At 38.3% G+C, this 14,200-nt stretch overlaps 1 protein-coding gene across 1 annotated transcript; it reads left to right on the top strand.

Moving 5' to 3' along the window:
• Nucleotides 1–4,720: 4,720 nt before the first annotated feature.
• Nucleotides 4,721–5,395, top strand: Cldn17 (claudin 17). The gene has a single exon (XM_004646304.1). It carries the CDS (start codon nucleotides 4,721–4,723, stop codon nucleotides 5,393–5,395), a length of 675 nt encoding a protein of 224 aa, XP_004646361.1.
• The last annotated feature ends 8,805 nt before the right edge of the window (nucleotides 5,396–14,200 follow it).

The raw sequence follows: 14,200 nt of genomic DNA, 5'->3' as shown, positions 1-14,200 counted from the left end.
GCTATTGTGAATGCGAGCGTGTGGTCTCCACACACCATCAAAGCAGCCCTACTGACTTTATCTCCTATCAATAGAACATATTCATCTAGCTCACATCACAGCTCCTGTTCCCCAGCTTCAGTCCAGTTAAAACTTTTTCTGACTCATTTATACTTATTAAGACCTGAATTACCCACTAAGGGATATGGGTCACATTTCTTAAAATAGATATACAGTAAATTAGGAGAATGTCTGAACATCTTTAGTTGTGGAATACTTGAACAGTGCAAGAAGCAAGAGAAGAGTAGGATTTGTTGAGTGTCTTCATTTTCCTGTTCCAGTGTTGGTGTTATACCTCCACTTCCGTTCACTTGAAGCTAATACTGGAAGTAAAACTCTGATACATTTATACAGAGGAAAGTCAAAAAGTCCTCAACCTAAATTAGATTCTCTAAGATTAAATGCAAGTCCCAGAAGAACAAGATGATAGAATAAGTCTCAGAAACTGCAGAGTAACAATAGGTAACTCCTGGACAGGATGAGCTCTTATATATGAGTACAGCCCACACTGTCCAGCAGTCCAGAGAAACATCTATTTCTCTGTATTCAATAGGTTGGCTTCAGACAGTCCTGTTCTGGAAACTGAACTCTTGTTCATTTTCTTAAGACCACTCACATTTCAGTGTCTCACCCTGGACAGATGCACCCGAGTATAGTGATGCTTATGGCAACAATAGAGTAATCAACTCTGAAACCTTTCTCTGTTTCTAGTTCACCACTCACCTTCGCCACTTGCCCCTCTTGCACACAACAGAAATGGAGAGACGTCTCCACACTGCCTTCACCTGCTTCTTCATCTCCTCTCATCTGGACCAATTCAGTCCCCTTCTAACTACTCTCTCATATGCAGTTGTGTGGCTTTCCATTCTTTCAAAATTGCCATGTGGTTTTAGTGAATGGTATTTATTTATTTAGGTTCTGAGATTTTTAATTTAGACTTGAGACTGGATTGTGCAAATGTCACCTTTGCTTTGATTATAGGAGATTCCTATATTGTTCCCATGCCCCTGCATGTCCCTTTCTTGCCTACATTTGTGGCTTATCTTAGTCCTCATCTCTGCTTGTGCGAGTCTCACCAGTTGCATCAGACTCAAGCCATCCCTGGCCTCGGAGCCCTCTGTCAGACTGGCTGCCTACTAGGATGCTGGTTTATTATTATTATTATTTTTTATTCATTTAGTACAGGGTCAACAGGGTCTCATTTACGTAGATCAGACTCATAGTTATCCTCCTGTTTTCAGTCTCCCAAGAGCTGGGATTACAAGTATGTGCCACTATGCCCAAGATCAATTGCTATCTCAGCGTGCCCCAGGGGTGGGGCCAGCATGGCAGGCCTGAGGATAGAACCCCCAGCCCCTGAGTCTGCCTAAGCAGGTGCTTTAATCTGCTGAGCCATTTGGCGACAAGGGAGAAAAAGAAGAAAAGGATGAGGTTGAATGTGGATGGAAGATGAGTTGTGGTTGATACACTATGAAGGCCTCTACTGGCTCCAGGATGATTTGATGATTTCTGGAGCTGGAATTACTCCTCAAACTTAACATCCAGTTGGGGTTTTTGGGTTGAAATACTGTATCCTTCTATTGATGAATCACTGGGTGGGTATTGACTGTCCCTATGGATAGAAATGACATGAATAAATGTCTTTTTTCAAAAAACATCTGAAGGAGGCTGATGGTGGAAGACTGAGGCATGACAGGAAGTGGAAGAGATGGCTTTCGTGAGACTGCCTAGCTTGTGAGGTGAGAAGAATACAGAGGTGTGAACGGGGCACTGGAGGAAATGAGCAAATGAAAGAAGCATAGCAAAATACCCACAAAAAGGAGAGTCTGAGAATGAGCGATAAAGTACAGTAATAAAAGTAATAAGCACGTTGATGTAACAAAAGCAATTGGGACAAATGCTGGAAACCAAAGAAAAACCTTTCCTGGGTGTTTAGTTGGGGCAGAATATGCTGCACAAATTGCATGAGTTCAATCTTCAAAGCAGCCCTGTACAATTGGCATTAATATTACTCTGATTATGTAGAAAAGACCTCTTTGAGGGATTTAAAAGTATGCTGATGATGGATGTCTAAACCGTCAGGGCCAGACTGAATCTCACCCAAAGCACATAATTTTTTCCTACCTTTAAGGAGACAGTGATTTGTCATCATCTTTAAGGAAAGAACAATAAGCAAATATACTGCAGTTTCTTTGGAGATAAAAGTTAGAATTTCCAAGAAGGATATTATTCTTCTAAGAAAGTTTAAGGGCAGCATGATGACAGGAGTCATTGTGTTTTCTGAGTTTTTTTGTTTGTTTGTTTTGTTTTTTTAATGTGTGGATCCTGGTAAACAAGTGGACCAAAGCATAGAGATATGGTATATCTTTAGGAAAAATAGGCATGAAATTTTAAAATAGAAGGCAATAATTGAACATATTTAGTTGTTAAAGGACAACTCAGAGAAAGAGAAAGAGCATAGCTGTCATCGAAGGAGAAAATGTTCAATGGAACACGAACCTCAAGAGAAGGTAGAAAGGGATCAGAATCCAAGAAAAGTTGCAGTGGAATGCAATTTGTCCTCCTACTTGTAGAAGAGAAAAAAGTAAAGATGGCATTAACAACTGACTGGCTGTCAGGGCCAAAGTAACAGATCCTGCATCATTAACGTTGCTCAGTTTATCCTTACTTCCAGCATGCACCTTTGTATTCTAAGTGAGCATGTGCTCTCAGTTATGTTTACTCGTCGTGCATACCACATGCTCTAGCTAGAAGAAAATCAAACAAAGGGAAAGGTGTTCTAAGCTGTAGACTTCTAAAATGAAGCGAAGATAGGACTAAAACTGAGATGGAATGAGGGGAAAGAACCTAGAATGAAGATGGGCTGGGAGTTGTCAGTCCGAGTAACAGTGGCAGATCCTGACAGGCTTGGGATGAGTAAGCTTGTGGCTCAGCAGCTCAAAACAAAAGACTCAGAAAACCCCACATCCTGAGCTGGGGCTGGAAACCATGAGCTGGGCAGAAGTCACGTATTTCCTCCATGAGCCACATTCCTTAGACAGGAAGCTCTCAGATGGCCCTGAGAAGTCAAGGCCTGTCATATTTCTTAATTCAATTAATAGACCTTTTAAACTTGGATGATACTAGACCACCTATCTATTCTTTGGCACGGGGCTAAGTGAAATAGAGAACTTTTTGCCAACCACAGTATCTTCCAGATAAAAAATACTGAATGTGTTCACTTCTGAATAGTTTTCATCCTTCAAATTAATTCTTTTGGGGTATAGAAGAGGGGGAAAAAAGTCTATACTTCCCACAGCAAGCCTTCAGTTCATGGTCAGTGTCAGGAAAGGGGTAGTCAAGTATGTCAACTTTACTCTTGAATTTTGAAATGACCTCCATTCAATTTTTCTTGTGTTAAAAACTTATCTAAAAATCCATGGAAAAGTACTGCTGAATTTCATATATTAGTATGAAACTAAATAAAAGAAAGCATCTCTCCCTTTTATTTTTGAATAAGACTAAAGACAGGAGCAAATGTAGTGAGATAGAAGCCAGATGTGTCCCTAGGTCATGGGCCGTTTCCTAGACTGTTGGTCTTAGCTAGTTCTCTCTAGACTTCTTATCCCACCTCTGGCAAGGAAAACAGTAATTGTGATGTCCTTGAAGATATTGTCCAAAAGGTTTTTTTTATCCGAATTTGAAGTAGTTTCAAAGTCAAATTCAAAAGATCTTATTATGTTCTTCTATAAAATGAAATTTTTGTGTTACAAATAGAACTCAGGACCTTGTACTTGCCAGGCGGGTGCTCTGCCACTGAGCTATATATTCCCAGCCAAAATCAATTACACTTTGGGTTTCCAAGTTGTCACTGAAGAAACATCTAATGAAAGTTTACATGCCATCTATATTTCAAAAGAGGGAGAGATGTTACTTAATCACACATAGAATAATTATAAATAATGATTATAAATCCAAATCAATTATGAGGAATGTTTTTCTGTGTTCTCCCAGAAAGGAACTGAAGAATGAACTGTGACATTTGAGTTTCTGCTAAGACTCCTCCTAAGTATCAATAGTTTTTGTGAATGTCTTGAATTGAGTGCCTAAATATTTTTCTCTACCTTGAAGTCTTTATTAAAGCCAGAGCTGATTATTTGTATTAAGAAAAAGTGGTTCACACTAGAAGAAAGTAATAGTCTCAAGTTCAAAGTGGTTTTCAACTTCTGCCTTTAAGACTGAGTGCTTTGTGGTAGGATTTTTAGTTGTGGCTTACCACATATATTTATATCACCATATCAGAGTGGTTTTAAAGGGAAGTTTTCAGCTCTGTAATTAGCAATCCACAATGGAAGCTTTGACACTTAATTACAGCATTGCTAAGACAATAATAATGTGAGAAACACTAAAGTTGAATGCAGTATTTCTTGACACGCCTCTAGCTGCTTTCTTATTGGCTGGGCACTAATTATATATGACAAGTGAATAATACAAACAGAAATGAAGATGTCTACACCGTGTCAGCATGTATTTACAGCAGGTACTTCTAGTTAGGCCAAGTTCAGTCACCACTTTTGATTTGGACTAAAACATTATGGCCAGGAGCTGTGAAGATCATCAGAGACTGCTCTAGACTCGAAGAATCCTCCACGTTCTGCATCATCTCACACTCTATGTTGGATTGTATTACAAAGGAGAGAGGATGGCATTTTATCCCCTGCAGATTGCTGGACTGGCTCTTGGGTTCTTTGGCATGGTCGGGACCATTGCCACAACTCTTCTGCCTCAGTGGAGAGTATCAGCTTTTATAGGCAGCAACATCATCATCTTCGAGAGGATCTGGGAAGGACTCTGGATGAACTGTGTCCGACAAGCCACACTCAGGCTTCAGTGCAAGTTCTACACCTCCATGCTGGCCCTGCCACCTGTTGTGGAAACAGCCCGAGCCCTCATGTGTGTGGCCATTGCTCTTTCCTTCATTGCTTTAATTATTGGCATCTGTGGCATGAAGCAGGTCCAGTGTGCAGGTTCTGATGAGAGGGTGAAAGCATACCTTCTGGGAACTTCTGGAGTTCTCTTTATCCTGACAGGCTTCTTTGTTCTGATTCCAGTGTGCTGGACTGCCAATATCATCATCAGGGAATTCTACAACCCAAATGTCCCCATCGGTCAGAAACGAGAGTTGGGCGCAGCCCTTTTCCTGGGCTGGGCGAGCACTGCTGTCCTCTTCATCGGAGGAGGTCTACTCTGCGGATTCTGTTGTTGCAACAGAAAGCAGCAGTGGCAGAGATATCCAGCACCTCCATACTGTGTGCCACAGAGAGACAAGCGCAAGAATGCGACAGTGCTCAGAAAGACCTCCACCAGCTATGTCTAGCACTTGCTTTCAACACGAAGTAAGGATTATGGTCATTGCATGTTTGAAAGTCCTGCCAGAAATTGTAAGTACTATAGGCAGGAGAACTTTGCTTCATAGCTACATTAAAAATGAGATGAAAATTGTAATTTGTTACATGAGGTGGAGATGTACATGATCTGCTTTCCTGTTCTGATCTCTTGTGTATAAATGCAGCTCTTATTTATTGGACTCAATCCCATTTCAATTTATGTTGTCTAAAATCATGTATATTCTTAATCATTAAAAACTACATAATTAAAAAAAAAACAAAAAACTACATAATTGTGTTCTCTTTGGTAGCACATATATAAAAACTATATAACAATGGCTTTTTCCTTTCTGACTATCATATGTTTTTTGGAAAGACATGTAAAATTGTAATTGATTATTCATAACCCTAGAACAAAGCCTATGATTTTTTCCAAATTATTTCTTATAGACTTAAAAACAGCTAAATTGTGATGATCTAGTAGTGGGGGGAGGGTAGCTCAGTAGAATAAGTGCTTGCCTGGCAAGTGCAAGGGCCTGAGTTCAATCCCTGGTTCCACAAAAAAAAAAAAAAAAAAAAAGAAGATGATGAGGAAGAAGTAGTAGTCATTTTGGGTAACTTCATCCATCAAATAATGGCTTTTGGTTGAATTCATGCAAATGGTGAATTCTTGTTCAATGGCAAAGTATTTTTTGTTTGTTTGTTAGCTTCTTTTATTTTTGTTTTAAAGCTTACACACTTTAAAAGATAAAGAAGCTCTGATTTCTCTAAGATCAAAAATGAAAATGACTTCTAAGTCCCCAGTACAACAGGGAAACTTCCTTAGAATTATGTATTTAAAATGAAATAATTTATGGATTCAAAAAAGTATGCTTTCATAGCATATGATTTTCATTTCTGAGCAAACATTTTGACAGGGCGCCTAAGTGCAGAGCTATCATGAATTCTCATCAAAAAGGATACACATCATGATTACAGAATTTAGATTTGGGTGTTGAAGGGAATTGTTTCTGTTCCTTTTTTTATTCTTTAGTTATTATACAGGTCTAAGCATGCTTTTCAAACAGAAGGATCAAAGTGATCCTTCAGGTAATTAGGTATTCTTAAATAAATATCATTTTTAATCTCTAATATGCAAATAGTTATGGTGAAGGTATTTCACGATACTTTAATTACATGCATTATTTTTTCAATTGTTCACTTCCCGTGTGTTTTTACCAAAGTACAGGTTCAAAATGATGTGGGAACAGTTGGACATAAATGGGTGGAAAGTGTTTGTGAGGCAGGGTTTCTCCTACATTCTGCTTCTCCAGAACCCAAATGTTTTGTGAGTCAATGCTTGTATATTCAACTTCATCTTCATGTATTGTTTTTATGTTACGTTATATATAATTTATAGCATATAGTAGCAAAAAATTGAATTCATTCATGAAATACTTATTGTATACTCATCCTTATAAAAATAATAAAAGTTACATATTATAATAATTTGTTATGAGTAGAATATATTTATTAAGGGAAAGAAAGCTCCTGTCTGAGACAGACAGAGAGGGTGCCTGAACGGGTGGTTCTCAGGAAGCTATTTTTTCCCGGGACTTTTATAGAGGAAAACCATGTGGTTAGGTGGGTCTAAGGTGGTAGAGAAGACAGGAGAACTCACTTAGATGGACATGAGGTGGGAAAAAGCTATGGTCAACCAATGAGGTTACAAGCACCATTGCTCAGGTAAAATTGATTAGATCCAGTGCCAAATGGGGAAGTGAGTCACATAGCAAGTGGACATGAATATGGGACAGGGTCTCTTCCTGTTGTGGGTTGGGCTAGTGACTTATTGGGGCTCTTTCAAGGTGACTGATACCTATTTGAATATCAATCCCTGACATCTATCCCTAGGGAAGTATGTAGCTGTGTTTCCTCTTTTGTCTTGATCTCAAGGTGTGGTCCATACAGGAGTGCCTGTCTCTTCCAAGTTGTAAAGTCACCTTGTCTTCCATCTTGTCTCCTTGAGAGTCTGGCCCTATAATCACTGTTGACACATCAATTTAGAACAAATTTCTTTCCTCAAAAGTTCACTTCCTGTCTCTGACTTAAATTAACAAAGATTCAAAGTGATATTTCCATCTCAAATCTTTATTGCATTCTACAAATCACCAGCAATGCCTTGGAAATTTTTAGTACTGTAACACTGTATTAAAACCATTAATGATATTTACACTAATGATCATACAATGGTAAATATGTACACTTATTTGAAATAAATATTTAAGTCAGTGACATATACAGTTTCCTTAATATTTATTTCTTAGCTAATATTGGCCATATTGAAAAGGACTGATTTATCTTTTACAGTCAAATAAGACAAGAAGACACATATTACTAAAATTTGTGATGAAATTATTTACTTTGCCTTTTCTCTCATCCAGACATAATGAGTCTTACATGGATGGGTTTCTTTTATTAAATGAGGTATGTGATTCTGCTGAGAGGATCAGAGTAAAGGTTTAACTGTGGGTGGAACAATGAGATAACATTAGCTACTAATTGTGTGTCAAAAAATCTAGAACTGGGCTGGCCAGGTAGCTCAGTGGACTAAAGTGCCTCCTTACCCAGGCGTGGGAACCAGGATCCCATCTTGAGGCATGTCACTCTGGCCCCTGGGGGCATGCTGAGATGGCAATTGAGACTGGGAGTGGTGGCATGCAGATGTAATCCCAGCTCTTTGGGAGGCTGAACACAAGCTGATCACTACGAGTCCAATCTACCTGGTAAGAACCTGTGGACCCTGTAGACCCTTAATAAAAAGTAAAAAAATAAAATAAAAAAATCTAAAACTAACAATTATGACACTTTCTCTTTCATTAATCGAAGGGTACTTTGACAAGTTATGTCTACGTCCCCTATTTGACGGTAATATTTTCTCTATTGCACCAATAAGAAAGTTCAGAAATTTTCAATAAATTTTAAGATATATGAGGGGTGTAAATCTCATACCACATACTGAAGTATGCAATACACATGTCCCAATTTTCTAAAATTTAACCAAAATTTCACTCATGCATACTTTCTGACATTTAAACCAGTACTTGACATCTTATGTCAGGTTTAGCAGTATTTGAGGTGGTGAGTTCAGGTGATCAATCCAAGATCATCATCCAGGACAGTATTTGGGAAACTGAATATCATGCCACTCCTTGGTCTCTTTATGCTTCTCAGCTCTGTCATTTCTCTGCCACACTTGGTCATCTTCGGAAAGACTTGTTCTTGGATCCTTTATCATCTCTGGATTACAAAGTTGGCTGCATATTAGAAGTGTGTTGGAGAACTTTAAAAAATACCAATGCATCCACTGTTAAGATGATTTCTGCCACTATGTCCAATAGTTTTGACTAAGAACTTAACCTGTTCACCTGATTGGCACCTTCCCACTAGTACTGACACAGAGGGAATTACTGCTTCCCTCAGAAGAATGGTTTTTGATGTTATCTCCACAATCTCCCTTCTTCTTTTCTGTTTTATAAAACTTGCACAATTTCATACAGGCTTTCCAAAACAAAGTATGTCAATAGTGAAACTCTTCCTACCCTATTTTTTGTCCCTCATTTTACTACAAAATTCAGTGAAATGCATAGCTAACTACATTGTTAGGTGAAGATCTCAGAAAGGAAGAAAATATGAAGAAAGGAATATAAATTATTGTGGCATATTATCTGACACACATGGTCAAAGATGTTTCATAGGTACAATTCCTTTGTAATTTAAAAAATTCATGCTAATAACTATTTTCCTTTACAAAATCCTTGACATAATCTAAATATAAAATTGTTCAGGACTCTCTTTCTTCTGAGACTCACTGTATAATGTGGACAGTGTAGATTTTAGTACTACAATAATTTAACTAAAAGAATTAAAATTTACACTGTTTCATGACTTAGCTTATAGCTTACACAGAGAAATAAGGAATCCAAAAGTAGTAATGAATCTAGACTTAAGATATATTTGAAAAGTGATTATGAACCCATTTTCAGACAGGATAGAGGTTTGAGATTTTAGCTAATATGACTTCCTCCTTCTCCAGGGAAGATACAAAACAATGGAACTCAGAAACATAAAGACAGCTGTTGGTTTTTGAGTCAGAAAAGTATGAACTGAGAGGAGACTCTGGGCAATAAGCAGTACGACTTAGCCATGGGGAAGCCAAGATGTCATTGTACTTAAGTTTGTAAAATGATTAATGCTATAAGGATAAAACAAAATTACAGTGAAGAAAGTCTACATAACAGTGAATCTCTGGAGAAGATGATAAGGTGCTCTTTCCCTAGTCTGGCTCCTAAGAACTCAGACATACAGAAATGATACATTCTCAGCTGGGTCTGAGAGTCCAAGGGCAGATACGCACTCTGGCATTAGTCAGACTAGCTGAATATGTGCACAGATTTTCCCATGCCTTCCCTGTGCTGAGGGATGAGACATGTCTGAGATGTACATAAGCTAAAAGGCTAAATATCACCTTGCAATGTTGCCTACAGCTAGATACTATGGGAGCAGAAGAACATGTGTCCAGCCCCCTAAGATTGTCAGACTCAGAGGCCCAGACTTTAGAACCAGGAGGGTCAGTGATAACATAAGCACCCAGATAAGTGACCCACCATGACCTGTTTGACCTCAGGTCCATGTCTCATTCTTAATCTGCACTGATCTGTGTCCAATGGAAGCTGGTGCCCAGGGATGTGCAGTGGTGTGTTAACAGTGGGTGGTAAGAAAGTCTCATCATGTACAAACAAGCAAAGAAAAGAAAGAATTTAGGATGAAAGAAAGAGAAAGAAAGAAAGAGAGAGAGAGAGAGAGAGAGAGAGAGAGAGAGAGAGAGAGAGAAAGAGAGAGAGAGAGAGAGAAAGAAAGAAAGAGAGAAAGAGAAAAAAGGAAAAGCTTCCATCTCCAAAGAATTCAAAAGCACTAGTAAAACTATCTATTTGAATATTAAGTCTGTTCACTACTATTTTCACTTGCTGACCTTTCTAATTAGTAATAGTGATAAAACATTTCTTAAAATAAAAATGAATGTTGATCTAAGTTCTGAACAGACATTACTTTTGTCACACGATAGACAGATAATACATTGTGTACTGGCTGAAATGTGTCACCATTAGCAGTTCATGTGCTGCTGTCATAATTCCAGCAGGTTAAGGTTTGACTTTATTTAAAGATAGTATTTATGGAGGTAATTAAATTAAAATGATGTCACTAGACTGGGACCTAATCAAATATATGACTGATATTCATATAATAGAGAAATTAGCACACAGTTTAAAAGAGAAAAGGCAATGTGAAGACACAGGACGAAGACAGCCACCTAGATGCCACAAAAGGCACCTGAAATAAACACTTCCCTCACTGAAGTCAAAAAGAACTCTATCAACACCTTGGTTTCCAAATTCCAGAACCAAGAAGAAATAAATATCAGGGTTTTTTTTTAAATTTTCCTGTTTTTGATGTGGAATCTCTAACAAATACAAGTAGAAAGGTAGCCAGTTAGGTATGTATAGATTAGATAGAAAGATGATTGCTATATAGATGGCAAGTGCGTGACATCTAGAAAGATGATGAATTGAGATATAGATGCTAGAAAGATGATTTGACATGACTGATCACACATAGTAGAGGTGATTGCTACTGTAGACACTCAGGTAGGTAAAATATGAAAGATGACCACAGTAGATAGGTGATGGATACATAAATACTGCTTATGTTGTAGCATTTCTAACATTTATAGACTTAATTGCTATATTTGCTACAAATGTAAATGGACTTTTCTCCTAGAAATTCAAATTCAACACGGCATCCTTTTCAAAGTCATGCTTCAACCACTCTGTTTTATTTGTTTTAACTTTTAAGTGTGACTAAAACCACTAGTTGCAATAAAAAGGCAGAATTGAAAGAACCTGTGTGCTCTTCAGTGACTTCATAATTTTTGGGTCTGAGGAGTCTGAGGCACAGTCTGCATGCTAGTTAGTTCAAATGATTCTAACCAGTTCTGAACTGGTGGAGATTCTTCAGGGTAAAGTCATAGAGGAAAAATGTGGACTAAAGACTAAATAATAAAAATATACTAACCAACTTATTATTGAAAATGGTTGTCTTTGAAAAAAGAGATACATTAAAAAGTGATGCGTTGGAAGTCTCAGATTCTCTGCATAGACCACCAGGAGTGCCATCTCTTCCAGCCTCTGTGGTCAGCCACTGTTTGTGGGCCTGCCTGGCCAGTAGGTGGGAGGCACTGGGGAAGACGGGCAGGCCGGTATCCCTTTCCCTTAACATAACTTACGCCCAAGCAGGTTTAAGAATACTACATGAGAGTCTGGGCATGGTGGTGCACATCTGTAATTCCAGCGCTGGGGAGGCTGAAAAACTAGAGCATCACTATGAGTCTGAGATGTACAGTAAGACACTATACCAAATACAGAAATTTTTAAAAAATACTACAGGACTATTGGGTTCATAAATTATTAACTCTGTATGAATAGTTTTGTGTTTTTTAGTATCATTTTTGGTAAGATTGTTTTCAAAAAAAAACATTTATTTAGCGGACAAATGGTACCCATTGAGGCATTGTTAAGTATTTAATACTATGTAAAGTAAAGAAAATATCTTTAAGAGATCCAAGATGTAGTCTGAATTCAGATTGTATTGTTGGGAATTTGCTGGTAGAAATAGCCACATAATATATTTAGTAAGAAGCAAATGATAATATGGCATAACTACAACAAAATGACTGCAACTTTTGCTACAATAAAGGTGTGTTGGGCATTTTATCATGTAGGACAAAGAATGCTTTCATCAAAGAATAAACACCTCACACTGAGTAACAAGGTTGACTGTGACTATAGATCCGGCACAAATAAATTGGTCAAATAGCTTCTGAGAAACAAACAGATATGCTATCATAAAAGAGAATTAAAGTACAAATCGAGGCTGATAAATAGCTGGCACAACAAATAAGCAGAGAACACAAACCAAAGTATGTTTGTGTAGAGAGACCATAAAGACTAGAAGGGAGAATTTTCATGGAGACAGAGAGAAAATATTAGTTTGAGGAAAACAATCCTGCCAACAATGGCACTTGACTGGTGGTAGATATTCATAGAAGCCCTGGACACCCCAAAGATACTTTTCTGCGTCTTCTCTTCTTATTAGAACTGTTACCTTACTTAGAATCAGAACTGTGAGACTGAAAGGGGCATACAGAGTCCAGAAGGCAAGACGGTCTGACTCTGCTGTGTTCCTCCTCACCTCAGCCTGGCCTGCCCCAGAGCCTCACTGCCTTCCCCCACGAACTCTCCAGACTCAGTCCGCGCTCCTCCACCTAGAGCTGCCCCGCTTCGCTGGTCTCCACGGCTCCTCCTTGCGCCCGCTCTGCCATCCCCAGCTGGAGCTCAGAGCTTCTCCCTCTCCACTGACCCTCCACTCCCACTGCGATTTGTGCACCCCGAGACACTCTGTGCTTAGTATCATAAAAATGTTGGGATCAGCAAGAGTACAAAACTGTATTTCATCAATCTCATCACCATTTTTAAAAAAGTCTTTCTTGATTTCCTTCTTCCCTTTAAATAATTATTGAGAACTCTTTTCTAGATGTGTTTTCCTTTCTTTGATCTTGTGTATATTTACTTCCTTGGAGAACTTCCTCAGTCTTACTGTTTCAATTGCCAGTAAGGGGAACTCACTCAGAGGGCAGAGCACTAGGCTACAGAGTTGTGTTCATTGCCTGATTCTTCCACCAGACTCAACTTCAGGGTCATCTACAAAATGCAGAAAGACATAAACATTTATATATGCACTATATACTTACTGGTACAGTAACATTCACATGGCCGTAAAGACCTAAACTATATGTATAATAATTAAATTATAATGTAGAGAGTTTAATATCATTATTTTTCTTTTATACTTTTAAAAATAAATAATGCTCAAAGAAGTCACACAACCTTTCCAACATCACGGGGTCACTGCCCACTCCAACCGTGTCAGTGCACCGCAGTGGAGCTTCTTTCTTCTGTGTACCACACTTTCCCCAAATAAGGAGGATAATAAGCCCACTTTCCACCTGGAGGAGTGCTGTGAGGATAAAGTGAGGCAATGCCTTGGAGAGCATTTTAATCATAAAGCATTATGTAAATGTAGTGTATAATTACTATTATTGTCTCCCAGCAGTCCAAGTTTTAAGCTCTTTATAGTTCTTTTGCTTTCTCTATCCATAAGTATTTCACTTGCATGTCCTGTTGGACTTACTCTTAGGTGCAAATTGTATTCATTATGTTTTCCTACATTTTACATTTCAAAAATTTGGTTTTACCTTTGTAAGGGTCACAAGCCATTCAGGCTTGTAAGACACGGAATGATTTTTTTTCCTGGTTTCACTCCTGTTTTCCTGGAGTAATAGTTAACATCACCAGTTTTCTCTCTAATATCTCATTTTTGGGTGACAATTGCTATGCTCACCTCCTATCTTCTTAGGTGCCTGAGCTATGACTCCAGTCTTCCCCATTATTGCTCAACATACAGCCTAACTTTTCCATATTCCCTAACTTAAATCCATGGCTACTTTTCCTAGATTATTGAAGAGAGACCCATTGTCTGTCTTCTCCTCTTATGTAGCCATCTCATTCATTTCCTGTATATAAAAGCTCTAAATCTCATCTTCACCAATGGCTGTCATAATTTCACTTCACAAGATTTCATGGTGTGCCTTCACTCTTTATATTAATTTCTCCTTTCTTATTGCTTCTCTTTTCTACAGT

This window comes from Octodon degus, unplaced genomic scaffold (genome assembly GCF_000260255.1).
Source record: "Octodon degus isolate 3935 unplaced genomic scaffold, OctDeg1.0 scaffold00264, whole genome shotgun sequence".
Taxonomy (NCBI): Eukaryota; Metazoa; Chordata; class Mammalia; order Rodentia; family Octodontidae; genus Octodon; species Octodon degus.
This window is presented reverse-complemented; position numbering and strand designations above follow the sequence as displayed.

What these genes read in the sequence shown, in the direction of transcription:
- Cldn17 (XM_004646304.1), top strand. Translation starts at nt 4,721, where the DNA reads ATGGCATTTTATCCCCTGCAGATTGCTGGACTGGCTCTTGGGTTCTTT.